This window comes from Triturus cristatus, chromosome 11 (assembly GCF_964204655.1).
Source record: "Triturus cristatus chromosome 11, aTriCri1.1, whole genome shotgun sequence".
Classification (NCBI taxonomy): Eukaryota; Metazoa; Chordata; class Amphibia; order Caudata; family Salamandridae; genus Triturus; species Triturus cristatus.
In genome coordinates this window covers 1,124,645,304-1,124,673,171 of record NC_140594.1, presented here as the reverse complement: position 1 = coordinate 1,124,673,171, position 27,868 = coordinate 1,124,645,304, and the positions used below count along the sequence as shown (strand labels likewise).

General features: G+C 50.7%; 1 protein-coding gene across 1 annotated transcript in view; it reads left to right on the top strand.

Annotated features, from left to right (window-relative positions):
* DIS3L2 (DIS3 like 3'-5' exoribonuclease 2) overlaps positions 1-27,868 on the top strand; it is a 1,010,223-nt gene that overhangs the window by 666,976 nt on the left and 315,379 nt on the right. The window contains exon 14 of the mRNA XM_085635696.1: positions 8,500-8,733. Within this exon, the coding sequence (XP_085491822.1) occupies positions 8,500-8,733 (234 nt within the window). The remainder of the gene's footprint in view (positions 1-8,499; positions 8,734-27,868) is intronic.

Sequence of the window (27,868 nt, the reverse complement as noted above, 5' to 3'; positions counted from 1 at the left end):
CAGGCTGATAAAATTGGGCTCACCGAAATCAGTTGTGGGCTACTTTCGGACACTGTTGAATCATTGCTGAGGTTTACCATATACGAGCTGACGTTCCAAATGATTCCGTCACTGGTCTTCCATTCGTTAGGACGATGCTGGACACAATGGAGTTCCAGGGTTTTGGCCCCTACAATGAGTCCAGGATATCTGGTCTATGATCCCAACATTTCAGGAATGATAAATAATTATCCTTGTGCATCCTCCTTGTCGACCAGGTGGCAGATGGAAGCCTGCAACAGACCAGAAAGTCCAAGTAGCCTGAACATCAGGGCCACCTTTCTGGCACCATCAACTTCTCGGAGAAGACAGCCCATTAACTGCTGTGGAGGCTGACTGATCACAGTCTGTCCTGTAACAGGTCCTCCCACACCCAGATCTGACAGTGGTGATGGACGCGGCTCTACCGTTTTGGGGGCGGGGGGGTCACCTGGGGGAGGTGGAGACCAGAGGTCTCTGGTCTCCTGTGGAGTGACTGCTCAACATCAGCCTATTGTAGCTGTGGACCATTGATCTTCTCCGAAGACTTTCCTTCCGTCCATCAGAGGAAGGGCGGGGCTGGTTCTCACTGGTTACACCGCTGCCATGTGATACCACAATAAGCAGAGGGGTGTGGGGGGTTTTCAACTCTGGAGGTGGAGACTGAGGAGAAAAAATTGACTGCTTTCGATTTGCTGCCTGAAGTGTTAGATTTCATGCCATCCACCAGACGCCCCTCCTTCAAAATCAGTCTATGCTAGGCTCTGGGATAAGTTTATAACCTAGTGTGGTACCTGGGACACTGATCTTCTTTAGGTGAAGCTATCAGATGTTGTTTATTTTTTTTCTTCAGCCCAGCAAGGCCTTACACAAAAAGGGCTTTTCCCCCAAATTTTTTGGTGGTTTTGTCAGCTGTCAAGTGCTGCTGGGGCCACTCTGTTTTGAAAAATTGCTGTTCCATACAAACAAATTATTATTTTTTGTTTAGCGTTCCAAGTGGTGTCTGCCATCTTGGAACCATGAATAAAATGACAACTGAGTCATACCATATGTGCTTAAATGTTTGATTTATGCATGAGTCATGCATGTGTTATCCCACTGGGATTTCATAATATATTTGAACATGTTTGCTTATCATATGTTTTTTTTAATCTGTTTTGCTGCACACCATCCGCAAAAAACGTTGGCAAAACCAATGGTACGAATTGTAGGCTATGCCAATCGTTATTTAAACAAAGACTGTAACAGAGCAGACTTGAAATCCTCTGGTACTACCCCTAAGGGGTGGCCTTGCATAATGGGACAACCACACAGTGAGCTGGTCCGCTAGAACTTGCAGAGCTTAATCTAATGAGGTGGTTTAAGGGCTCCAGGACGAGACCAGTTTATGGACCCTGTTTCAGTTCTTCTTCCCTAATGTCTTTCATTTTGTTGAGAATCCAATTTGAGAGCGATTCTATAATGAAGCACACCGTTAAACTAGGTTGGAAGAGGTGAGTGCTTCCACAGTGCTCATTAGAGGCATTCGCTATTAAATACTTTTTTCCTGACTGTCCTTATTTGATTATTGTGCCTTCTCATTTGCCTAAGATGCAAGGTTTTAGACTGCTGAGCAGAACATGTTCTCCAAAATCCACGTTTGACCATTTGTTGTATTGGGGGTTGGGCATCTGCTAAAGCTGGTGACATCCTTATTGAAAGAGTTTCCAGTGTTTGAGTCTAAGAAATGGCCCTAAATGGCTTAGTTCTTTCCTGAGAGGATCTTCCAGATTTTTGAGGGATCCTGTGCCTATGATTTCTTTCCCTTTGATCTTTGGAGTACCCCGGAGTCTTTAAGCCCTACGCTATTCAATCTATACATATACACGACGGCAGACATTGTATCGACATTCAGGATCTCCATAGTCTCTTACCCTGATGATACCCAACTGGTCCTCTCTCTTTCCCCAAGCAGGATCCCCAATGTGCCACTCTGTGCCCCTGTTTGGAAAGAGTTGCCAGTTGGAATATTAATTCTGTAGTAGGGGATCTCTGTGTATAGTCATAATCTAGTGAATAGTCCCGCCCATGTGCGTGGACCCCGGAGCAATAAAAAATAATCTCTAAAGGTGACAAATCATGCAGACCTGCATACACCTTTAAGAGAGAATTTAATTTAAAGACAGATAATGCAGCCTTTACCCACAGGCTACACTGTCCAGTACTTCCAACTAGAATTCCACCAACATCCACAAACAGCACTGCCTGTCCAGTTTTTCTCCACATAGGAAAAAACCCTGCCTCTACCAGCAAAAGCCTCTGGAATGATAGAGAGAAAGGAATGGACAGACAAGCCCCATAGGCTGCCATTATGTGGCTTAGAACAGGATACTGTGCCTTTAAGAAAACTTTCCAGATTTCCAGAACTTTCCCCAGTATCCCAGAATGCCCAGCAGGTCCCAATTACTTTCAGTTCTTTTTTCCGGCTCCTGCTAGCAGGACCCTGGAGCATTGAGCTCTCCCCTTTTCAAGGGTTTATTGGAGATTTTGGCAATTTTTGTCACTTTTTGCTAGTGTTAGTAGCTGGTACTGTCAACATGCCTGGCTTGTTCGACAAGTGCCCGGAATGTGGTCGAAAGAAGGCTAAAACTGATCCACACGAGGTGTGTATAGGTTGCCTTCCCCAGTCCCACGTGCCTGAAAGCTGTACCATCTGCCACTCGTTCTCAGCCAGGACCCTGAGGGACAGAATGAAAATCAGGCTTCAAGTTCTGGAGGAGAGAAGACTGAAGGCATCAGGTGGGTCTGGAGGGGCTGATTTGGCCCATACTGAGGCCCCTGGGGGGCTCCCCAGGGGCAGGAAGACCAGTAAGCGCTCCCACTCCCCGTCGAGGGCGTCGACGGCGACGTCGAGGAGGATGACGACCACCGTCTGTTCGCCGTCTACCCAGGGCTCTGGGGAGAAGCGGCGTCGACGATCGCCGTCGAGGGACCTGAATAGGCCGCCGTCGACTACATCGGCGTCGTCGGCGACGACACCGTCTTCGGCCCCGTCCAGCGGTCGGCGTCGAGATCGGACCCGGCGTCGGCATTCGCCGTCGAGGGATCGCCGTTCGCCGTCGATGAAGAGGAGACGGTCGACGTCACCGAAGAGGAGATCGACGTCGAGGCGAAGGTCGCCGTCGAGGCGAAGGTCGCCGTCGAGGCGAAGGTCGCCGTCGAGGCGAAGGTCGCCGTCGAGGCACAGGTCGCCGTCGAGGCGGAGGTCGCCGTCGAGGCGGAGGTCGCCGTCGAGGCGGAGGTCGACGTCGAGGAGAAGTTCGACGTCGAGGAAGAGAGAGTCACCGGAATCGGTGTACTCGGTGGTGTATACGCCTCCTCGGATGCCTCCGTCGCCGCCTCCTCTCCCGCCTCCGCCGACTCCTCCTCCACCACCTCCACCAACGCCGCCTCCTCCACCTCCACCGCCGCCACCTCCACCGCCGCCACCTCCACCGCCGCCACCTCCACCGCCGCCACCTCCACCACCTCCACCACCGCCACCTCAGCCGCGGACGCTGCCTCCGCCGCCCCAACCTCAGCCGCTTTCACGCACTCCTGTGGGACCGCCGCCGGTTCCCCCGCGGTCGGTTTCCCTTCCAAGGTACCCGACTCCGCCGCAGGGGACCCCGAAGCCACGATGCCCGCGGTCGCCTGGACCGGCTAGACCGGCGGACAGGCCGAAGCCGAAGAGGTCGCGCTCCCGCTCTCGCAGGAGGAGAAGGTCATGGAGCCGTGGACGGTCCTCGTCGGACTCAAGACGACGCCGTAGGAGGTATAGGTCCAGGTCGCACACGCGCTCCTCGGACAGGGACCTTTCCCCGACGCTGTCGGACTCCCCGGGGACTAGGGTGTCTCTGGTGGACGACTTGGTCTCTTTCCAAGAGGTGCTGTTGCGAGGGGCTGCAAAGTTGGGTATCACGGTGACGGTTCCAACACCCACGACGTCCGTGATATTCGAGACGCTTCATAAGAAACACCTGTCTCGCCCCCTACTGCCTCTTGTACCAGGACTGGTGGAACCTGCGTTGGAGCTGTTCCTCACTCCCGCGACGACGAAGGCCGCTCCCTCCAGGCTCATGAAAAAGTATAGGGCCCCGGAGTCGGATCCTTCCTTTTTGAGAGTGGACCGGAAGCCGGATTCGGTGATCGTGACGGCGGCAAGAAAACAACATGCGACCGCCCCGTCATCCACGGTTCCGCCTGACAAAGAAAGCCGCTGGCTGGATTCTGCGGGCAGGAAGGTGTGTGGGACTGCCGCCACCACCATGAAGGCGGCGAGTGCAGGGGCTTTGTTGGGCCGTTACGACCGGGCCCTGTGGGAGTCCCTGCAGCAATATGCGGACCTACTGCCACGGGACAAGAAGGAGGACTTCTTGGAGACAGTGCGCGAAGGCATGCTGGTTTCTAATCAAGTGATCAGCGCAGCGGCGGATGTGTCCTTATTGGCCGCCCATGCCAACTGTCATGGCGTCCACCAGCGGCGTCATTCGTGGTTGCGCCTGACGTCCCTCAAGCCAGAGGCGCAGCAACGAGTGGCCAACCTGCCCTTCTCGGGGGAAACCCTGTTCGGGAAGCATGCGGACGATGAGATGGCCCGCATGAAGGCGGAGGCGGAAACCCTGACGGCCGTCGGGTTGGAAAAGGCCGATAAGAAGAAGCGCCCGTTCCAGAGGAGGTTCGGGTCTTCGGGCAGAGAGCATGGGCAGGGCTCGGGACAGCTGCAGCAACAACAGCAGCAGTTCCGCAAGCCCTTCCAGAAGCGCCAGAGGGGTAGAGGAGGCCAGCAGGCTACTACCACGACCAAGGGCCCGGCCGGGTCTCGGCCCTGAGCGGCTACTTCCCCCTCAACCGTTACCCACTCCAGTGGGGGGAAGCATTCAATTTTTTCCGGCAGAGTGGAGAAAAATTACTCAGGACAAGTGGGTGCTGAATATTGTTTGCAATGGATACAGTCTTCGGTTTACCAGCCCGCCTCCAGCGACAGAAGGAGTAGTTTCTTTTCTGTAACTCCAGTTCTGTAGTAGGGGTATCTCTGTTATAGTCATAAGCGCCCGCCCTCCTCCCCGGTGGAGAGATTTTTTCATATGAAGAATGCTACAGGTCTGGCGTGCTGCGCCTTCAAAAAGAACTGAAAGTAATTGGGACCTGCTGGGCATTCTGGGATACTGGGGAAAGTTCTGGAAATCTGGAAAGTTTTCTTAAAGGCACAGTATCCTGTTCTAAGCCACATAATGGCAGCCTATGGGGCTTGTCTGTCCATTCCTTTCTCTCTATCATTCCAGAGGCTTTTGCTGGTAGAGGCAGGGTTTTTTCCTATGTGGAGAAAAACTGGACAGGCAGTGCTGTTTGTGGATGTTGGTGGAATTCTAGTTTAAGTACTGGACAGTGTAGCCTGTGGGTAAAGGCTGCATTATCTGTCTTTAAATTAAATTCTCTCTTAAAGGTATATGCAGGTCTGCATGATTTGTCACCTTTAGAGATTATTTTTTATTGCTCCGGGGTCCACGCACATGGGCGGGACTATTCACTAGATTATGACTATAACAGAGATACCCCTACTACAGAACTGGAGTTACAGAAAAGAAACTACTCCATCTTGCCTCAAGTTAAATGGGGATAAAACTGACCTAATGATATTCGGAAACAACCTCAGCCCCCACTTGAGAATGGGCAGATCAGAATGCCTGAGTTTGCCTCCTACCCGAAGACCCTTATAAAAAGTCTGGGTTTATGGTTTGACAAATCTTTGTCGATGGAAGCCCAGACCATTAAGCTCTCAGCCAGTTACCACTGTATTTTTAGAATGCTCCTCAAAGTTCTGCATCTATACCCCCCCTCACTCTGCAGAAGGCTTGTAGTCTTGGTGTTGAGACTCTCTCGCCTGGACTACGGAAATGTTTTCTATGTGGGAGCTCCAAAATCTGTCACCCGGAAATTGCAAGTGGTACCGAACTCTGCGGCGCATATCCTGTTGAATATCCCCATGTATGACTCAGCCCGGTAGGTTCTGACCTCCCTTCAATGGCCTCCAATTGAGCAGAGGCTCCATTTCAAAGCCCTCTGTATAGCCCACAGGCCACTGTCTGATAAGGGCCCTCCCATCCTATGACCGTTGATCTCCAACTATGTTCCTAGGAGAACCCTTCGATCTTCCAACTCCCGAAAGGTAGCAGACCCCATCATTAAAAAGGCAAGAAGTGGGGGAAGATCCTTCAGCTACAACATAGCCACACTTTGAAGTGCCCTCCCTCACACCTTGCGGACAACTGAAAATGAATTGACCTTTCGCAAACTCCTAAAAACCTGCCTTTTTAAAAATCAGACCCTTTTAGAGCATGTGGTCTAGTCTATGTCGCACTACCAGCGCTGGGATGCCCATGGTAGCTATGCGCATTATAAATGCCACATAGCATAGAATAGAGCTGGAGCAATCACTTGATGTAAGATGGACAAGCACCTCGCATTTGTAATTCTCCGTAGAGAGGTATCTGCTGTAAGGTCTCTCCAGTTGTGCACGCCTTCAAAGAGCTCATCTCATTGCTAAAGCTGGACCTTTAACAACAAAGCGAATGTGAGGGAGGTCCAAGCTGGGGACGAGGGTAGTAAGTCTGAATGCAAGAAGTGAAGGAGATAGAGAATGATTAGATGAGATGTGGCCCCCATGTATGGGGGGGCTCATGATTACCTGAGTAGATGAAGTCAAGAGTCATCGACTCATATATAGAACTTTCCCAAAACTATGTGATAATGATAATATAAAGTTAGCAGACATGTTAGGGTGAGTATTAATTAATTAATTTATTTTATTTGTGTATTTTGTAAAGAGAGCATAGGATCAGAAAGCCTGTTTAAGAAGAGAAGAGATGGGTTCTCAGGGATTTACGGAATGCTGATTCTGTTTGGCAGGTGCGTAAGGCTAGCGGGAGCTTGTTCCAACGCTGAGTGGCACAGACCTCAAAGGTTTTTCCACCTGCACGAGATCGTTTAAATGGTGGAGTTTCCAGGAAAAAAAGGGAATTGGAGCGTAATGTCCTGGAGTTAACATACGGTCCCAAGGTGTTTTTCAAATGGGCCGACTCATTGCCTTTTGACGCTCGGAAGGCCAGCGTCATGGCTTTGAAAACGCATCTTTTAGCAATGGGTAGCCAGTGCAGTTTACGAAGGTGTGGAGAAATATGATGTCTAGCAGGGATTCTCTCCACCAGCCGGGCAGCGGCGTTTTGGACCGTCTGAAGTTTATGACAAAGGCCTGCTGTGATACCAAGGTAAAGGGCATTGGCATAGTCAAGATGGGAAGTTATCAATGCCTGGATCACAGTCTTACGGCAGTCCGCCGGCAAGTAATTAATAAGCCGTTTAATAGTCCTGATCTTTGCGATGCAGGAGGCTGCTACTGTTTGTACCTGAGTGTTGAAACTGAGGTGGTTATCCCAACGTACTACTAGGTTTCTCACCGAGTCTTTGGGGGTGAAAACCTGCTGTGTGCGGTCCGAGAGATAAGATGAGAACCATTTCAACACAGCGCCGCCCAAACCTAAGTCCTCCAACCTTCTCAGCAAGATCTTATGAGAGACGGTGTTGAATGCTGCTGAAAGATCCAGCAGCACTAACACCGCCCTCGACCCCCGGTCAAGCGTCCACCTCACTTAGTCAGCCATTTCAATAAGGGGTGACTCCGTGCTGTGGCCCGACCTGAAGCCGTGCTGGGAGTCATGGAGAAGCCCATTGGATTCGATGTAATTCGCCAACTGAGAGTTTACCAGCTTTTCCAGGATCTTAGCTGGGGCAGGCAGGAGAGAAATAGGCCTATAGTTACTGGGGTGGTCCGGATCCAGATTGGGCTTCTTAAGGATGGGGACCAGAGAAGCATGTTTCCATTTAGCAGGGAAACTGCCCGTTCTGAGGGAGTCATTCCAAATGTGGTTCAGGTAGGGATTAAGTAGGGGTGCTAGTTTTTTATATTGCTTGGCTGGCCAAGGGTCATTTGGAGAGCCTGATTTGCATTTAAGTAGTTCGGCCATGGAGTCGGCTTCTGAGACGGCTGCAAATTCGAATAGGGTGGACAGTGGTGGCGAGAGAATAGTGGGTTCCTCTTCCTGTCCTTCTGTGTTTGAGGTGGGGAAGGAGGAATAGATAGTCTCGATTTTGTCCTCGAAAAATTGTGAGAGTTTATCGCATAGCGACTGTGAGGCGGGCTGAGTTTGAGTCAACGCGTTGGGGGTCTGTGAAGGATCTAACTATATTGAAAATCTCCCTGACGCCAATTTGTGCTTAATGTTCTGTACAAATGTTTCACCGTCTGATCATCAATGAATAGATGATGTCCTGGTAATGTTTTGGGGGAAGTGATCTAGAATCGATGAAAGTTTATGAAGTCTAAACCAGGAATGCCAAGTCCATTGGGTATCTTATGAGCAGAGCGCCTCCTACTGCTACTGTAATGGACGTTTTCTCTTTCAGATCCTCCAAGAGTGGTTTGGCAGAAGCGTCATCTGCTCCTGTGTGAAGCTGAGCTATGATCATGCCCAAAGCATGATTGAAAGCCCTGATAAGCTGTTCTGCCAGGAGGAGCTGCCCCCGCTTGCTCCACATCACCCCATTGACGAGATCCACCAGGCCGTCTTGAACCTGCACAGCATTGCCAAGAACCTGCGCAAACAGCGCTTCGATGGAGGTGCCTTACGGTTGGACCAGGTAATAATCAAACCCGCTGGGTCTGTTTCCTATGGACAATCCTAACTATCTACAGGGTGTTGCACAGCTCGTAATACCTACAGTTGTGGCTAGTAATTAGCACTCTGCACGCTCTAACTAGCATACTAAGATAAATCGCTACTTGTTGCCCTAGGATACACCCTCTACCCAGCGTGTTGCGATACTTCGTTTATCCAGCAAGCTACGATACACCTTTACCTAGCATATAAGGTATGCAGTTTAGCTAACAGGCTAGGTTATGTTCTCTAGCGGGAAACGGCCATCACATTGCATGCGTTACAACGTATGCCATTACAACGCGGTTGTTAAAACGACCGCGTTATTACATCGCAGTACCATTACAACGACTTGCTCTAGGGGCCACTCTAAACTAAGGAATAGTACAATTTACTATTCCAAAAACTTCCCTACTGTTGCACACACTGGAGTTGGAATAGTAAATTATACTATTCCTAAGTCCACCGTGCCCCCTAGAGCAAGTCTTTGTAACGATTTGCGTTGAAATGGTACTGCTATGTAACAACTGTCGTAACAATCGCGTTGTAATCGCATGCGTTGTAAACGCATGTGAGGTAACCAGCTATATTCTCTCTAGCTAGCGAATAGGACTAAACCCACCAGGTACTATACTGGGATGCTCATTCTAGGATAAAATCTCTAGCTAGCAGCAGGGATTCACCTTTTAGTTGGATGCACCCTCTAGCTAGCTTGCTAAGATGCACTGTGAAACTAGATAGTAGGATCTTTCCTCTAACTAGCATCCTGGGGTCTGCCCTCTGGCTCGGATACTGGATTGCCGCCCTCTAGGTAGCATCCTGTGTAGGCCTCTCCAGCCTTCCTAATGGAATCTGCCCTCTAGCTACAATGCTGGCAGATGCTCTCTAGGTAGCATACTTGGAGATGCTCTTTAGCTAGCATACTGGGATATACCTTCTAGCTAGCATCCTGGGACAGTCCCTCTACTAGCATACTTGGAGATGCTCTTTAGCTAATAACATACTGGTATATACCTTCTAGCTAGCATCCTGGGACAGTCCCTCTACTAGCATACTTGGAGATGCTCTTTAGCTAGCATACCGGGATATACCTTCTAGCTAGCATCCCAGGACAGTCCCTCGAACTAGCATACTTGGAGATGCTCTTTAGCTAGCATACTGGGATATACCTTCTAGCTAGCATCCCGGGACAGTCCCTCTACTAGCATACTTGGAGATGCTCTTTAGCTAATAACATACTGGTATATACCTTCTAGCTAGCATCCCGGGACAGTCCCTCTACTAGCATACTTGGAGATGCTCTTTAGCTAGCATACCGGGATATACCTTCTAGCTAGCATCCTGGGACAGTCCCTCTACTAGCATACTTGGAGATGCTCTTTAGCTAGCATACTGGGATATACCTTCTAGCTAGCATCCCGGGACAGTCCCTCTAGCTAGCATACTTGGAGATGCTCTTTAGCTAATAACATACTGGTATATACCTTCTAGCTAGCATCCCGGGACAGTCCCTCTACTAGCATACTTGGAGATGCTCTTTAGCTAGCATACCGGGATATACCTTCTAGCTAGCATCCTGGGACAGTCCCTCTAGCTAGCATACTTGGAGATGCTCTTTAGCTAGCATACTGGGATATACCTTCTAGCTAGCATCCCGGGACAGTCCATCTACTAGCATACTTGGAGATGCTCTTTAGCTAGCATACTGGGATATACCTTCTAGCTAGCATCCTGGGACAGTCCCTCTACTAGCATACTTGGAGATGCTCTTTAGCTAGCATACCGGGATATACCTTCTAGCTAGCATTCCGGGACAGTCCCTCGAACTAGCATACTTGGAGATGCTCTTTAGCTAGCATACTGGGATATTCCTTCTAGCTAGCATCCTGGGACAGTCCCTCTAGCTAGCATACTTGGAGATGCTCTTTAGCTAGCATACTGGGATATACCTTCTAGCTAGCATCCCGGGACAGTCCCTCGAACTAGCATACTTGGAGATGCTCTTTAGCTAGCATACTGGGAGACATCCTCTAAGCTTGTATCCTGGGACAGTCCCTCTAACTAGCATACTGGGGGATGCTCTCTAGCTGCCATAGTTGGAGACACCCTCTTGCTAGCATCCTGGGATAGGCCCTCTCAATAGAATGCTTGTACAGGCTTTGTAGATAGCATATTATCAGCTCAAGAGTGTATGGCTTCATAAAGAAACCTCTCTGCTACTATGTTTAATTGCATGGCAGGTATATACATTTGCTGATTATTTCATCACGTGCAAACGAAGTGTTTCTCAACGCATTAATTCTTTAAATGTCATGACGCATGTATTGTGTAAAATGTTTGCTGCTTTGCATGAACAGGGGACAAGTAAAGGAACATGAATGTATGGTTTACCTGTAAATATATCTACTATATGCATGGATTTATTTATATAGAGCAAAGATGTATATGAGCTGTGACTGTAAAATTTCCATCAAAGGGATGGATAGGCTAGAACTGTGACATCGCCTCCTGTGACGTCGTTCTGTGATTTTACTGCGTCTTGCTTAGACAAAAATACCCCATGGGCCTTCTTTTTATTTCTGACTTAAGCTCCATGCCCCTTATTTTTATTTTTGACTTGCGTCCCTGTGAACTTTCAAGCTGCTGTTCAGCACTATATGTGGGAGTCATGACCCCAGGTGTCACACCCTGTGACCTTTCCAGCTGCTGTTCAGCACTATATGTGGGGGTCATGAACCCAGGTGTCGCACCCTGTGTACATTCCAGCTGCTCCCCAGCAGTATTTGTGGGCTCGTGGCCCTAGGTGTCACACCCTGTGTACTTTCCAGCTGCTCTTCAGCCGTATTTGTGGGCTCGTGGCCCTAGGTGTCACGCCCTGTGTACGTTCCAGCTACTGCTCAGCAGTATTTGTGGGCTCGTGGCCCTAGGTGTCTCACCCTGTGTACGTTCCAGCTGCTCTTCAGCCGTATTTGTGGGCTCGTGGCCATAGGTGTCACATTCTGTGTACTTTTCAGCTGCTCTTCAGCAGTATTTCTGGGGTTGTGGCCCTAGGTGTTGCACCTTGTGTACTTTCCAGCTGTTGCTCAGCAGTATTTGTGGGCTCATTACCCCAGATGTCACACCCTGTGTACTTTCCAGCTGCTCTCCAGCAGTATTTGCGGACTCGTGTCCCACCCTGTGTACTGTCCAGCTGCTCTTCTACGGTATTTGTGGGGCCATGACCCCCTGGTGTCACTTCCGGTATACTTTCCAGCTCCTCTTCAGCAGTATTTCTGGGGTTGTGCCCCAGGTGTCGCACCCAGTGTACTTTCCAGCTCCTCTTCAGCTGTATTTCTGGGGTTGTGGCCCCAGGTGTCGCACCCGGTGTACTTTCCAGCTGTTGCTCAGCAGTATTTGTGGGCTCATTACCCCAGATGTCACACCCTGTGTACTTTCCAGCTGCTCTCCAGCAGTATTTGCGGACTCGTGTCCCACCCTGTGTACTGTCCAGCTGCTCTTCTACGGTATTTGTGGGGCCATGACCCCCTGGTGTCACTTCCGGTATACTTTCCAGCTCCTCTTCAGCAGTATTTCTGGGGTTGTGCCCCAGGTGTCGCACCCAGTGTACTTTCCAGCTCCTCTTCAGCTGTATTTCTGGGGTTGTGGCCCCAGGTGTCGCACCCGGTGTACTTTCCAGCTCCTCTTCAGCAGTATTTGTGGGGCCATGACCCCCTGGTGTCACTTCCTGTGTACTTTCCAGCTCCTCTTCAGCAGTATTTGTGGTCACGGCCCCAGGTGTGGCACCCGGTGTACTTTCCAGCTCCTCTTCAGCTGTATTTCTGGGGTTGTGGCCCCAGGTGTACTTTCCAGCTCCTCTTAAGCTGTATTTCTGGGGTTGTGGCCCCAGGTGTCACACCCTGTGTACTTTCCAGCTCCTCTTCAGCTGTATTTCTGGGGTTGTGGCCACCGGTGTCACACCCTGTGTACTTTCCAGCTCCTCTTCAGCTGTATTTCTGGGGTTGTGGCCCCAGGTGTACTTTCCAGCTCCTCTTCAGCTGTATTTCTGGGGTTGTGGCCCCAGGTGTCACACCCTGTGTACTTTCTAGCTCCTGTCCAGCTGTATTTCTGGGGTTGTGGCCCCAGGTGTACTTTCCAGCTCCTCTTCAGCTGTATTTCTGGGGTTGTGGCCCCAGGTGTACTTTCCAGCTCCTCTTCAGCTGTATTTCTGGGGTTGTGGCCCCAGGTGTCACACCCTGTGTACTTTCTAGCTCCTCTCCAGCTGTATTTCTGGGGTTGTGGCCCCAGGTGTACTTTCCAGCTCCTCTTCAGCTGTATTTCTGGAGTTGTGGCCCCAGGTGTCACACCCTGTGTACTTTCCAGCTCCTCTTCAGCAGTATTTGTGGTCACGACCCCAGGTGTCGCACCCGGTGTACTTTCCACCTCCTCTTCAGCAGTATTTCTGGGGTTGTGGCCCCAGGTCTCACACCCTGTGTTCTTTCCAGCTCCTCTTCAGCTGTATTTCTGGGGTTGTGGCCCCAGGTGTACTTTCCAGCTCCTCTTCAGCTGTATTTCTGGGGTTGTGGCCCCAGGTGTCGCACCCGGTGTACTTTCCAGCTCCTCTTCAGCTGTATTTCTGGGGTTGTGGCGCCAGGTGTACTTTCCAGCTCCTCTTCAGCTGTATTTCTGGGGTTGTGGCCCCAGGTGTCGCACCCGGTGTACTTTCCAGCTCCTCTTCAGCTGTATTTCTGGGGTTGTCGCACCCTATGTACTTTCTAGCTCCTCTCCAGCTGTATTTCTGGGGTTGTGGCCCCAGGTGTACTTTCCAGCTCCTCTTCAGCTGTATTTCTGGAGTTGTGGCCCCAGGTGTCGCACCCTGTGTACTTTCCAGCTCCTCTTCAGCAGTATTTGTGGGGCCATGACCCCCTGGTGTCACTTCCGGTATACTTTCCAGCTCCTCTTCAGCAGTATTTCTGGGGTTGTGCCCCAGGTGTCGCACCCGGTGTACTTTCCAGCTCCTCTTCAGCTGTGTTTCTGGGGTTGTCGCACCCGGTGTACTTTCCAGCTCCTCTTCAGCTGTATTTCTGGGGTTTTGGCCCCAGGTGTCGCACCCGGTGTACTTTCCAGCTCCTCTTCAGCAGTATTTGTGGGGCCATGACCCCCTGGTGTCACTTCCTGTGTACTTTCCAGCTCCTCTTCAGCAGTATTTGTGGTCACGGCCCCAGGTGTGGCACCCGGTGTACTTTCCAGCTCCTCTTCAGCTGTATTTCTGGGGTTGTGGCCCCAGGTGTCACACCCTGTGTACTTTCCAGCTCCTCTTCAGCTGTATTTCTGGGGTTGTGGCCCCCGGTGTCACACCCTGTGTACTTTCCAGCTCCTCTTCAGCTGTATTTCTGGGGTTGTGGCCCCAGGTGTACTTTCCAGCTCCTCTTCAGCTGTATTTCTGGGGTAATGGCCCCAGGTGTCACACCTTGTGTACTTTCTAGCTCCTCTCCAGCTGTAGTTCTGGGGTTGTGGCCCCAGGCGTACTTTCCAGCTCCTCTTCAGCTGTATTTCTGGGGTTGTGGCCCCAGGTGTACTTTCCAGCTCCTCTTCAGCTGTATTTCTGGGGTTGTGGCCCCAGGTGTACTTTCCAGCTCCTATTCAGCTGTATTTCTGGGGTTGTGGCCCCAGGTGTCACACCCTGTGTACTTTCTAGCTCCTCTTTAGCTGTATTTCTGGGGTTGTGGCCCCAAGTGTACTTTCCAGCTCCTCCTCAGCAGTATTTCTGGGGTTGTGGACCCAGGTGTCACACCCTGTGTACTTTCTAGCTCCTCTTTAGCTGTATTTCTGGGGTTGTGGCCCCAGGTGTACTTTCCAGCTCCTCTTCAGCTGTATTTCTGGGGTTGTGGCCCCAGGTGTACTTTCCAGCTCCTCATCAGCAGTATTTCTGGGGTTGTGGCCCCAGGTGTCACACCCTGTGTACTTTCCTTCTCCTCTTCAGCTGTATTTCTGAGGTTGTGGCCCCAGGTGTACTTTCCAGCTCCTCTTCAGCAGTATTTGTGGGGCCATGACCCCCTGGTGTCACTTCCTGTGTACTTTCCAGCTCCTCTTCAGCAGTATTTGTGGTCACGACCCCAGGTGTCGCACCCGGTGTACTTCCCAGCTCCTCTTCAGCAGTATTTCTGGGGTTGTGCCCCAGGTGTCGCACCCTGTGTACTTTCCAGCTCCTCTTCAGCAGTATTTGTGGGGCCATGACCCCCTGGTGTTACACCCTGTGTACTTTCCAGCTCCTCTTCAGCTGTATTTCTGGGGTTGTGGCCCCAGGTGTCACACCCTGTGTACTTTCCAGCTCCTATTCAGCAGTATTTCTGGGGTTGTGGCCCTAAGTGTCGCACCCTGTGTACTTTCCAGCTCCTATTCAGCAGTATTTCTGGGGTTGTGGCCCTAGGTGTCGCACCCTGTGTACTTTCCAGCTCCTCTTCAGCTGTATTTCTGGGGTTGTGGCCCCAGGTGTACTTTCCAGCTCCTCTTCAGCAGTATTTCTGGGGTTGTGGCCCCAGGTGTCACACCCTGTGTACTTTCTAGCTCCTCTTTAGCTGTATTTCTGGGGTTGTGGCCCCAGGTGTACTTTCCAGCTCCTCTTCAGCTGTATTTCTGGGGTTGTGGCCCCAGGTGTACTTTCCAGCTCCTCTTCAGCAGTATTTCTGGGGTTGTGGCCCCAGGTGTCACACCCTGTGTACTTTCCAGCTCCTCTTCAGCTGTATTTCTGGGGTTCTGGCCCCAGGTGTCACACCCTGTGTACTTTCCAGCTCCTCTTCAGCTGTATTTCTGGGGTTGTGGCCCCAGGTGTACTTTCCAGCTCCTCTTCAGCAGTATTTCTGGGGTTGTGGCCCCAGGTTTCACACCCTGTGTACTTTCCAGCTCCTCTTCAGCTGTATTTCTGGGGTTGTGGCCCCAGGTGTATTTTCCAGCTCCTCTTCAGCAGTATTTCTGGGGTTGTGGCCCCAGGTTTCACACCCTGTGTACTTTCCAGCTCCTCTTCAGCAGTATTTGTGGTCACGGCCCCAGGTGTGGCACCCGGTGTACTTTCCAGCTCCTCTTCAGCAGTATTTCTGGGGTTGTGGCTCCAGGTGTCACACCCTGTGTACTTTCCAGCTCCTCTTCAGCTGTATTTCTGGGGTTGTGGCCCCAGGTGTACTTTCCAGCTCCTCTTCAGCAGTATTTGTGGGGCCCTGACCCCCTGGTGTCACTTTCTGTGTACTTTCCAGCTCCTCTTCAGCAGTATTTGTGGTCACGACCCTAGGTGTCGCACCCGGTGTACTTTCCAGCTCCTCTTCAGCAGTATTTCTGGGGTTGTGGCCCCAGGTGTCACACCCTGTGTACTTTCCAGCTCCTCTTCAGCTGTATTTCTGGGGTTGTGGCCCCCGGTGTCACACCCTGTGTACTTTACAGCTCCTCTTCAGCTGTATTTCTGGGGTTGTGGCCCCAGGTGTCACACCCTGTGTACTTTCCAGCTCCTCTCCAGCTGTATTTCTGGGGTTGTGGCCCCAGGTGTACTTTCCAGCTCCTCTTCAGCTGTATTTCTGGGGTTGTGGCCCCAGGTGTACTTGCCAGCTCCTCTTCAGCTGTATTTCTGGGGTTGCGGCCCCAGGTGTCACACCCTGTGTACTTTCCAGCTCCTCTACAGCAGTATTTCTGGGGTTGTGGCCCCGGGTGTCACACCCTGTGTACTTTCCAGCTCCTCTTCAGCAGTATTTCTGGGGTTGTAGCCCCAGGCGTCACACCCGGTGTACTTTCCAGCTCCTCTTCAGCTGTATTTCTGGGGTTGTGGCCCCAGGTGTCACACCCTGTGTACTTTCCAGCTCCTCTTCAGCTCTATTTCTGGGGTTGTGGCCCCAGGTGTATTTTCCAGCTCCTCTTCAGCAGTATTTCTGGGGTTGTGGCCCCAGGTGTCACACCCTGTGTACTTTACAGCTCCTCTTCAGCTGTATTTGTGGGGTTGTGGCCCCAGGTGTCACACCCTGTGTACTTTCCAGCTCCTCTTCAGCTGTATTTCTGGGGTTCTGGCCCCAGGTGTACTTTCCAGCTCCTCTTCAGCTGTATTTCTGGGGTTGTGGCCCCAGGTGTCACACCCTGTGTACTTTCTAGCTCCTCTTCAGCTGTATTTTTGGGGTTGTGGCCCCAGGTGTACTTTCCAGCTCCTCTTCAGCTGTATTTCTGGGGTTGTGGCCCCAGGTGTCATACCCTGTGTACTTTCCAGCTCCTATTCAGCTGTATTTGTGGGGTTGTGGCCCCAGGTGTCACACCCTGTGTACTTTCCAGCTCCTCTTCTGCTGTATTTCTGGGGTTGTGGCCCCAGGTGTACTTTCCAGCTCCTCTTCAGCAGTATTTCTGGGGTTGTGGCCCCAGGTGTCACACCCTGTGTACTTTCTAGCTCCTCTTCAGCTGTATTTCTGGGGTTGTGGCCCCAGGTGTCACACCCTGTGTACTTTCTAGCTCCTCTTCAGCTGTATTTTTGGGGTTGTGGCCCCAGGTGTACTTTCCAGCTCCTCTTCAGCTGTATTTCTGGGGTTGTGGCCCCATGTGTCACACCCTGTGTACTTTCCAGCTCATCTTCAGCTGTATTTTTGGGGTTGTGGCCCCAGGTGTACTTTCCAGCTCCTCTTCAGCTGTATTTCTGGGGTTGTGGCCCCCGGTGTCACACCCTGTGTACTTTCCAGCTCCTCTTCAGCTGTATTTCTGGGGTTGTGGCCCCAGGTGTACTTTCCAGCTCCTCTTCAGCAGTATTTGTGGTGCCCTGACCCCCTGGTGTCACTTTCTGTGTACTTTCCAGCTCCTCTTCAGCAGTATTTGTGGTCACGACCCTAGGTGTCGCACCCGGTGTACTTTCCAGCTCTTCAGCAGTATTTCTGGGGTTGTGGCCCCAGGTGTCACACCCTGTGTACTTTCCAGCTCCTCTTCAGCTGTATTTCTGGGGTTGTGGCCCCGGTGTCACACCCTGTGTACTTTACAGCTCCTCTTCAGCTGTATTTCTGGGGTTGTGGCCCCAGGTGTCGCACCCGGTGTACTTTCCAGCTCCTCTTCAGCTGTATTTCTGGGGTTGTGGCGCCAGGTGTACTTTCCAGCTCCTCTTCAGCTGTATTTCTGGGGTTGTGGCCCCAGGTGTCGCACCCGGTGTACTTTCCAGCTCCTCTTCAGCTGTATTTCTGGGGTTGTCGCACCCTATGTACTTTCTAGCTCCTCTCCAGCTGTATTTCTGGGGTTGTGGCCCCAGGTGTACTTTCCAGCTCCTCTTCAGCTGTATTTCTGGAGTTGTGGCCCCAGGTGTCGCACCCTGTGTACTTTCCAGCTCCTCTTCAGCAGTATTTGTGGGGCCATGACCCCCTGGTGTCACTTCCGGTATACTTTCCAGCTCCTCTTCAGCAGTATTTCTGGGGTTGTGCCCCAGGTGTCGCACCCGGTGTACTTTCCAGCTCCTCTTCAGCTGTGTTTCTGGGGTTGTCGCACCCGGTGTACTTTCCAGCTCCTCTTCAGCTGTGTTTCTGGGGTTGTCGCACCCGGTGTACTTTCCAGCTCCTCTTCAGCTGTATTTCTGGGGTTTTGGCCCCAGCTGTCGCACCCGGTGTACTTTCCAGCTCCTCTTCAGCAGTATTTGTGGGGCCATGACCCCCTGGTGTCACTTCCTGTGTACTTTCCAGCTCCTCTTCAGCAGTATTTGTGGTCACGGCCCCAGGTGTGGCACCCGGTGTACTTTCCAGCTCCTCTTCAGCTGTATTTCTGGGGTTGTGGCCCCAGGTGTCACACCCTGTGTACTTTCCAGCTCCTCTTCAGCTGTATTTCTGGGGTTGTGGCCCCCGGTGTCACACCCTGTGTACTTTCCAGCTCCTCTTCAGCTGTATTTCTGGGGTTGTGGCCCCAGGTGTACTTTCCAGCTCCTCTTCAGCTGTATTTCTGGGGTTGTGGCCCCAGGTGTACTTTCCAGCTCCTCTTCAGCTGTATTTCTGGGGTAATGGCCCCAGGTGTCACACCCTGTGTACTTTCTAGCTCCTCTCCAGCTGTATTTCTGGGGTTGTGGCCCCAGGCGTACTTTCCAGCTCCTCTTCAGCTGTATTTCTGGGGTTGTGGCCCCAGGTGTACTTTCCAGCTCCTCTTCAGCTGTATTTCTGGGGTTGTGGCCCCAGGTGTACTTTCCAGCTCCTATTCAGCTGTATTTCTGGGGTTGTGGCCCCAGGTGTCACACCCTGTGTACTTTCTAGCTCCTCTTTAGCTGTATTTCTGGGGTTGTGGCCCCAAGTGTACTTTCCAGCTCCTCCTCAGCAGTATTTCTGGGGTTGTGGACCCAGGTGTCACACCCTGTGTACTTTCTAGCTCCTCTTTAGCTGTATTTCTGGGGTTGTGGCCCCAGGTGTACTTTCCAGCTCCTCTTCAGCTGTATTTCTGGGGTTGTGGCCCCAGGTGTACTTTCCAGCTCCTCTTCAGCAGTATTTCTGGGGTTGTGGCCCCAGGTGTCACACCCTGTGTACTTTCCTGCTCCTCTTCAGCTGTATTTCTCAGGTTGTGGCCCCAGGTGTACTTTCCAGCTCCTCTTCAGCAGTATTTGTGGGGCCATGACCCCCTGGTGTCACTTCCTGTGTACTTTCCAGCTCCTCTTCAGCAGTATTTGTGGTCACGACCCCAGGTGTCGCACCCGGTGTACTTCCCAGCTCCTCTTCAGCAGTATTTCTGGGGTTGTGCCCCAGGTGTCGCACCCTGTGTACTTTCCAGCTCCTCTTCAGCAGTATTTGTGGGGCCATGACCCCCTGGTGTTACACCCTGTGTACTTTCCAGCTCCTCTTCAGCTGTATTTCTGGGGTTGTGGCCCCAGGTGTCACACCCTGTGTACTTTCCAGCTCCTATTCAGCAGTATTTCTGGGGTTGTGGCCCTAAGTGTCGCACCCTGTGTACTTTCCAGCTCCTATTCAGCAGTATTTCTGGGGTTGTGGCCCTAGGTGTCGCACCCTGTGTACTTTCCAGCTCCTCTTCAGCTGTATTTCTGGGGTTGTGGCCCCAGGTGTACTTTCCAGCTCCTCTTCAGCAGTATTTCTGGGGTTGTGGCCCCAGGTGTCACACCCTGTGTACTTTCTAGCTCCTCTTTAGCTGTATTTCTGGGGTTGTGGCCCCAGGTGTACTTTCCAGCTCCTCTTCAGCTGTATTTCTGGGGTTGTGGCCCCAGGTGTACTTTCCAGCTCCTCTTCAGCAGTATTTCTGGGGTTGTGGCCCCAGGTGTCACACCCTGTGTACTTTCCAGCTCCTCTTCAGCTGTATTTCTGGGGTTGTGGCCCCAGGTGTCACACCCTGTGTACTTTCCAGCTCCTCTTCAGCTGTATTTCTGGGGTTGTGGCCCCAGGTGTACTTTCCAGCTCCTCTTCAGCAGTATTTCTGGGGTTGTGGCCCCAGGTTTCACACCCTGTGTACTTTCCAGCTCCTCTTCAGCTGTATTTCTGGGGTTGTGGCCCCAGGTGTATTTTCCAGCTCCTCTTCAGCAGTATTTCTGGGGTTGTGGCCCCAGGTTTCACACCCTGTGTACTTTCCAGCTCCTCTTCAGCAGTATTTGTGGTCACGGCCCCAGGTGTGGCACCCGGTGTACTTTCCAGCTCCTCTTCAGCAGTATTTCTGGGGTTGTGGCTCCAGGTGTCACACCCTGTGTACTTTCCAGCTCCTCTTCAGCTGTATTTCTGGGGTTGTGGCCCCAGGTGTACTTTCCAGCTCCTCTTCAGCAGTATTTGTGGGGCCCTGACCCCCTGGTGTCACTTTCTGTGTACTTTCCAGCTCCTCTTCAGCAGTATTTGTGGTCACGACCCTAGGTGTCGCACCCGGTGTACTTTCCAGCTCCTCTTCAGCAGTATTTCTGGGGTTGTGGCCCCAGGTGTCACACCCTGTGTACTTTCCAGCTCCTCTTCAGCTGTATTTCTGGGGTTGTGGCCCCCGGTGTCACACCCTGTGTACTTTACAGCTCCTCTTCAGCTGTATTTCTGGGGTTGTGGCCCCAGGTGTCACACCCTGTGTACTTTCCAGCTCCTCTCCAGCTGTATTTCTGGGGTTGTGGCCCCAGGTGTACTTTCCAGCTCCTCTTCAGCTGTATTTCTGGGGTTGTGGCCCCAGGTGTACTTGCCAGCTCCTCTTCAGCTGTATTTCTGGGGTTGCGGCCCCAGGTGTCACACCCTGTGTACTTTCCAGCTCCTCTACAGCAGTATTTCTGGGGTTGTGGCCCCGGGTGTCACACCCTGTGTACTTTCCAGCTCCTCTTCAGCAGTATTTCTGGGGTTGTAGCCCCAGGCGTCACACCCGGTGTACTTTCCAGCTCCTCTTCAGCTGTATTTCTGGGGTTGTGGCCCCAGGTGTCACACCCTGTGTACTTTCCAGCTCCTCTTCAGCTGTATTTCTGGGGTTGTGGCCCCAGGTGTATTTTCCAGCTCCTCTTCAGCAGTATTTCTGGGGTTGTGGCCCCAGGTGTCACACCCTGTGTACTTTCCAGCTCCTCTTCAGCAGTATTTGTGGGGTTGTGGCCCCAGGTGTCACACCCTGTGTACTTTCCAGCTCCTCTTCAGCTGTATTTCTGGGGTTCTGGCCCCAGGTGTACTTTCCAGCTCCTCTTCAGCTGTATTTCTGGGGTTGTGGCCCCAGGTGTCACACCCTGTGTACTTTCTAGCTCCTCTTCAGCTGTATTTTTGGGGTTGTGGCCCCAGGTGTACTTTCCAGCTCCTCTTCAGCTGTATTTCTGGGGTTGTGGCCCCAGGTGTCATACCCTGTGTACTTTCCAGCTCCTCTTCAGCTGTATTTGTGGGGTTGTGGCCCCAGGTGTCACACCCTGTGTACTTTCCAGCTCCTCTTCTGCTGTATTTCTGGGGTTGTGGCCCCAGGTGTACTTTCCAGCTCCTCTTCAGCAGTATTTCTGGGGTTGTGGCCCCAGGTGTCACACCCTGTGTACTTTCTAGCTCCTCTTCAGCTGTATTTCTGGGGTTGTGGCCCCAGGTGTCACACCCTGTGTACTTTCTAGCTCCTCTTCAGCTGTATTTTTGGGGTTGTGGTCCCAGGTGTACTTTCCAGCTCCTCTTCAGCTGTATTTCTGGGGTTGTGGCCCCATGTGTCACACCCTGTGTACTTTCCAGCTCATCTTCAGCTGTATTTTTGGGGTTGTGGCCCCAGGTGTACTTTCCAGCTCCTCTTCAGCTGTATTTCTGGGGTTGTGGCCCCCGGTGTCACACCCTGTGTACTTTCCAGCTCCTCTTCAGCTGTATTTCTGGGGTTGTGGCCCCAGGTGTCACACCCTGTGTACTTTCCAGCTCATCTTCAGCTGTATTTTTGGGGTTGTGGCCCCAGGTGTACTTTCCAGCTCCTCTTCAGCAGTATTTCTGGGGTTGTGGCCCCAGGTGTCACACCCTGTGTACTTTCCAGCTCCTCTTCAGCTGTATTTCTGGGGTTGTGGCCCCAGGTGTCACACCCTGTGTACTTTCCAGCTCCTCTTCAGCTGTATTTCTGGGGTTCTGGCCCCAGGTGTACTTTCCAGCTCCTCTTCAGCTGTATTTCTGGGGTTGTGGCCCCAGGTGTCACACCCTGTGTACTTTCTAGCTCCTCTTCAGCTGTATTTTTGGGGTTGTGGCCCCAGGTGTACTTTCCAGCTCCTCTTCAGCTGTATTTCTGGGGTTGTGGCCCCAGGTGTCATACCCTGTGTACTTTCCAGCTCCTCTTCAGCTGTATTTGTGGGGTTGTGGCCCCAGGTGTCACACCCTGTGTACTTTCCAGCTCCTCTTCTGCTGTATTTCTGGGGTTGTGGCCCCAGGTGTACTTTCCAGCTCCTCTTCAGCAGTATTTCTGGGGTTGTGGCCCCAGGTGTCACACCCTGTGTACTTTCTAGCTCCTCTTCAGCTGTATTTCTGGGGTTGTGGCCCCAGGTGTCACACCCTGTGTACTTTCTAGCTCCTCTTCAGCTGTATTTTTGGGGTTGTGGTCCCAGGTGTACTTTCCAGCTCCTCTTCAGCAGTATTTCTGGGGTTGTGGCCCCAGGTGTACTTTCCAGCTCCTCTTCAGCAGTATTTCTGGGGTTGTGGCCCCAGGTGTCACACCCTGTGTACTTTCCAGCTCCTCGTCCGCTGTATTTCTGGGGTTGTGGCCCCAGGTGTACTTTCCAGCTCCTCTTCAGCTGTATTTCTGGGGTTGTGGCCCCAGGTGTCATACCCTGTGTACTTTCCAGCTCCTCTTCAGCTGTATTTCTGGGGTTGTGGCCCCAGGTGTCACACCATGTGTACTTTCCAGCTCCTCTTCAGCTGTATTTCTGGGGTTGTGACCCTAGGTGTCCCAGAACTTGACATGGATTCCAAGTTCACTGAGGTAGCATCCATGAGCAAGCATCATTAACCGGGAGGATACATTGGTAACCATGAACTGTGTGAAAAGCTAGATCTGGTTTTCAGATATTAAAGAGGCAGAGAGTGCAATGAAGTTGACATGCTTGCAGTTTGCAGTACCTTTTATGGATTTATTTATTTGAGAATGTTATATAGCGCTAGCTAGACCCGAAGGTATCTTTTAGGTTGTACAAACCATACGAGTGAGTGCGACTTTCGACCTTATCCGGCGGGATTCATTCCTTTCGTCAGTCCCGCTTATGGAGGCTTCTGCAGACAAGAAAACTTTGATAGATATCTTTTCAGAAGGTTTAGATCAAGTTAGGAAATGGTGCTTGAAAAGAAGCTTTTTCATTTCCCATTTGAGGATGCTACAGGAGGGTTGTGTTCTTAATGGCAGGAGGGACAGTGGAAAACCTTTTATTCAGTCGTTTGGGAGGGATATCAAAGTGTTTGCGCCGTGAGAGAGCAACGAAGATAGTGGATCTTGGTGCCCTCAAGGCTTACGAACAAGAAAGACACACAGACCTACTCGCAGACCTACTCGCAGACCTACTCGCAGACCTACTCGCAGACCTACTCACAGACCTACTCACAGACCTACTCACAGACCCACTCACAGACCCACTCACAGACCCACTCACAGACCCACTCACAGACCCACTCACAGACCCACTCACAGACCCACTCACAGAGAAACACCCTCAGAAGCCCTGTCATCTTGTCCGTGAGGTCCATCTCCTCTGACGGGCCTTTTGGGTCACTCTCCAAGTTCACCCACAGACCCACACGCTTCTTCCACTGGCGGCCCTCGCGGGCAGCACGTGCTGCACTAGTTCAAGGCAGGGCTTGTTTCAGGTGCTCCACCTACGTGACACCAACCTCTAGGCCAAGGATGGGCTGAGAAAGAGGGTTACCCACAGATTGCTTTTCTTTTCTCAGGCTCTCTTCAGACACTTTTGGTGCCCCTTGCGTTGTCCTGGTAAATGTCTTTTAGCACACCCATTTGTGTCCATGTGTGCCCATTAGCAGTGAGATTCTCTTTACTATTTTGAAAGGCTCCCACTTCCCTCTCACCCACTGGGCTGCTCAACCTTCGACTGCCTAACAGGAAAAAAAAGACACAACCAGGAGCTACATTTTATTTCGCATTTCAGGAGCTGCATCAGGGTGGCTCCGCGCAGCGCCAGTACCTATTTTTTTGGGCACCTGACGTGTCTAAAGTTCAAACGCACAACTCAGAATTTCTGTGCATTAATGCATTGACTTTTAATCAATGCTGGAATTGGAAAAACTTTACTCTGGGAACCCATTAAGTTTGGGGTAGAATCATCTGGTGCGGGGTCATGAAAAGAAGACTGCCAGTAAATTTATACTTTTTTTTTTTTAAACCTCTGCTATAATGAAATTGGCAACAAGGTGAAACGTGACAGTAAACCTAGTCTAATTAATTAGTCACAAAGAAGCAGCATTTTAAAATATCTTAAGGTTGTTAAGGCATTTGCTACAGAGAGCTTTGTGTACCCAGTAAATTTCCAGGAATGATAGGATAACTCTGGTGAATAATGCCCTTGCTGGAGAGATGTGTGCTTTGTCTAGTTAGTTTTGACTTATGAGGTAGCCTAGAGGATTAATGTGTCTCCTGCAAAGTACATGGTGTAACATGCAGATGACAGATTTTTATTTTACGTCGATCAGTAAGTGGATTACTGCTTTTCACACCGAGGTCCTTTTAAATTGCAATCCCTGTAATATGGCACCGTGAGGTGAACAGACCAGCATGCAAACTGCAAAGGCACGGTTTTAGAACCTTATTGTTTTTTCTTAATCTGTTATTATGAGGCTGCTAACAAGGGATTCTTTGGGTAACAAACTCTTATTAGTACAGAGAACCCCAAGCACTGCTTGACGTTTTAAATTCTGACTCTGTTTCTCCCTGCCATGCACTCCTAAAATATAATTCCTACCAGTAAAGACGATGTGTGATTCCTACACCATAAAAACCCCATTCTATGTAACATCCTGGACATTTATCTATACACTTTTATAATTTATTGCCAACGTTTAATGCAAGCGTGTTTTGTCAAGCGCTCTGATACTAGGCCTGGGTGGTGAACTCTGCTCCATTCGCTGAGTTTACGGAGTTCTCGTCGGAGCACGTGGAGTTCCAAAATGTTTTTTCTTCGCTGGCCAACGATGAGTTGGCGAGCGCGAGCAAGAAAAATCCAACGCTAGATCAACTCCCAGCGAGATTTCTGAACACTAGTGGTCGCGACTGCTGACGTTGAGGAACCATCCGTTCGCATTGAGGAAGCTGCCGCTCGAGTAGAAAATCTACTCAAGAGGCAGAAAGAAGCAGCGCTCTCTTGCGCATGGTGGCGTTCTGAATGATTTCCCAGGCCCTAAAAATCCCGGCACTAAAAATCAGTGCGAACGGTGCGACCTAACGCACGCCACCAACTGCAGAACTCCCCGTAGCACGGCAGAGTTTTTAATCACTTAGCGGAGTTTCTCGTAGCAGAACTCTTCCGAGGCCTATCTGATACCCTACATTAGGATGAGTAGCACTATTAAAGAAGTAAATAAAATATAAAATGGTAAATGCGATTTAAATTGCTAGTCGTAGAAAAATACTCATACAGACTGATGCATCAGACATTCCTAAAGGGAATGCATATCGGTAATATACGGGCATTGGACAGAGTCAAAAACTTGCCTCTAAATCGTTGTTTCTTCTAAGTACTTGTGAAGTTGATACCAAGCGGTGTGCTTTTGTTTCCCCTCCATTGCGTCAGTGTCCAGGGCTTAGGCTCCATATAGGTCCCAGTCAGGATTACCCTGGAACAAAAGGAGCTCTTTAATTTCGGCCTTTGTTTTTGGCTCAGCTGGAATCTAAAATAAGAAAGTCCCTTCGCCGCCTGCATGTTTCTGCTCCCAGCAGAAGGCAGACAACGTGCTGGTGCTGCTGAGTTTTTTCCCCGTGTTGGTAAATTGCATCGTAGGAGACGGATCCCCGATACCACTCAATATTAGCTGCTGCATCCGGGATCCTGCAGGATCCCCCTTCATTCCAGCAGAAGCAGACAGGCCATCCCTGGTCACTGTTTCCCACTTGGTCTGTTTAAAGTTCATGCATTAACTCAATTGGCACTTCGACATATAATCAGTGCCACTGGAGTTACGCGTTTCTGGGGCTGCAGTGTTTTCCATATCATCATGGATTTTCCTCATTTGCCAAATAACGCACCAACTGCTACATAATTTGAAGATTTCTCCCAAAAAGAAATATTGTCTTTAACCAAATGCTACTTTCTAGAGCTCCTTTTTTTTTTTATCAGGCACCTACTTTCCTTTCTTATTTGCATGAGTATCACACTTCCACTTCCCAGCCCTCCATCTCCCTTTCTCTATCTCACATACCCTTCTCTCACACTTTTCATTCCCATACCCAAAATGTTTTGTTGCATAATCTGATACTCTTCTCTCACACTTTTCATTCACATACCTGAAGTTTGTGCACGATCTCATACCCTTCTCTCTCACTTTTTATTCACATACCCAAATTTTGTTCATGATCTGATACCCTTCTCTCCCACTTTTCATTCACGTGCCCAAAGTTTTTTGCATGATCGGATACCCTTCTCTCTCACTTTTCATTCACATACCCAAAGTTTGTGCATACATGATCTGATACCCTTCTCTGACAGTTCTCATCTCATACCCTTCTCTCACACTTTTCATTCACTTACCCATTGTTTTCCATGATCTGATACTCTTCTCTCTCTTCCTTCTCACTTTCCTCAAGCTCACCACCCGTTACTCTTTACAAGTCATCTCATTAAGGTATCTCATACACTCCCCTATTACATCTGCCTCTCGCGTCTCTTCTATTTTCACTTCCTCCTCACACCCTTCTCTCGAAGACCCTCTTTTCTGTCCTACACTCTTCTTACCGCCCCATTTTCACTCATACCCAGACCTCAATGAAACACTCCTCTTGCAAACACATGCACACATTCTCCTCTCCTTTCCCTCGCAAACCCCACTCGCCTTACCTTCTCACACATTGAACCTCCTTTGCACTAAGCCTTCTTTTGCTCCTATCATGCTGCTTCTCAGCTCCTTTTTTCTCATTAGCACTTTCACCATTTACTCTGTCTTGGACAGACACACAGAAGGATGGCTGTATTTTCTATGCTCCACATTTGAATGTTCAGCCATTTTTTTTTTTTTTTTTAAATAACAGTGGTGAAAATGTGATCTTCCCCAGTTTGGCAATGCTGGTGAGGTCTGAAGAGGAAATCCTTGCAGGGTTGTAGACTTAAACCAACACAGTGATGATTTCAAGGTGGAACATGGGTATCTATTTGGGAAACTGAAGCAGAATGAATGCTTGGGGCAGTTATCAAGTGACTGGAGTTTGTGTTGATTCTTTGCTTTTCCACATATTGAGAAGTAGCTGTTACCTACGACACCAGTATTCTGTGGAGCAGCCCAGTAGCAGCCTAGGTAACCGTGCTCAAACCAACACACAGGTGCCAACCCTTCGAGAAGGTCTTGAATGTGCACCCACTAGGCGCTGTGCAATCCCAGCCTCGGTGCTGCACCTGTTCAAAATGTCCCGGGCCACCAGTGCTCACTTGCATATTTGCGCTGCGTTCACTCGTGCACCAAGATGCATACACTCCCTTGCGCACAGTCATGCATGCACACACATAATACTGTCGCCCACCAACACAGTCATGCAGATGCCCCCTCACACGATCTTGCTCATTC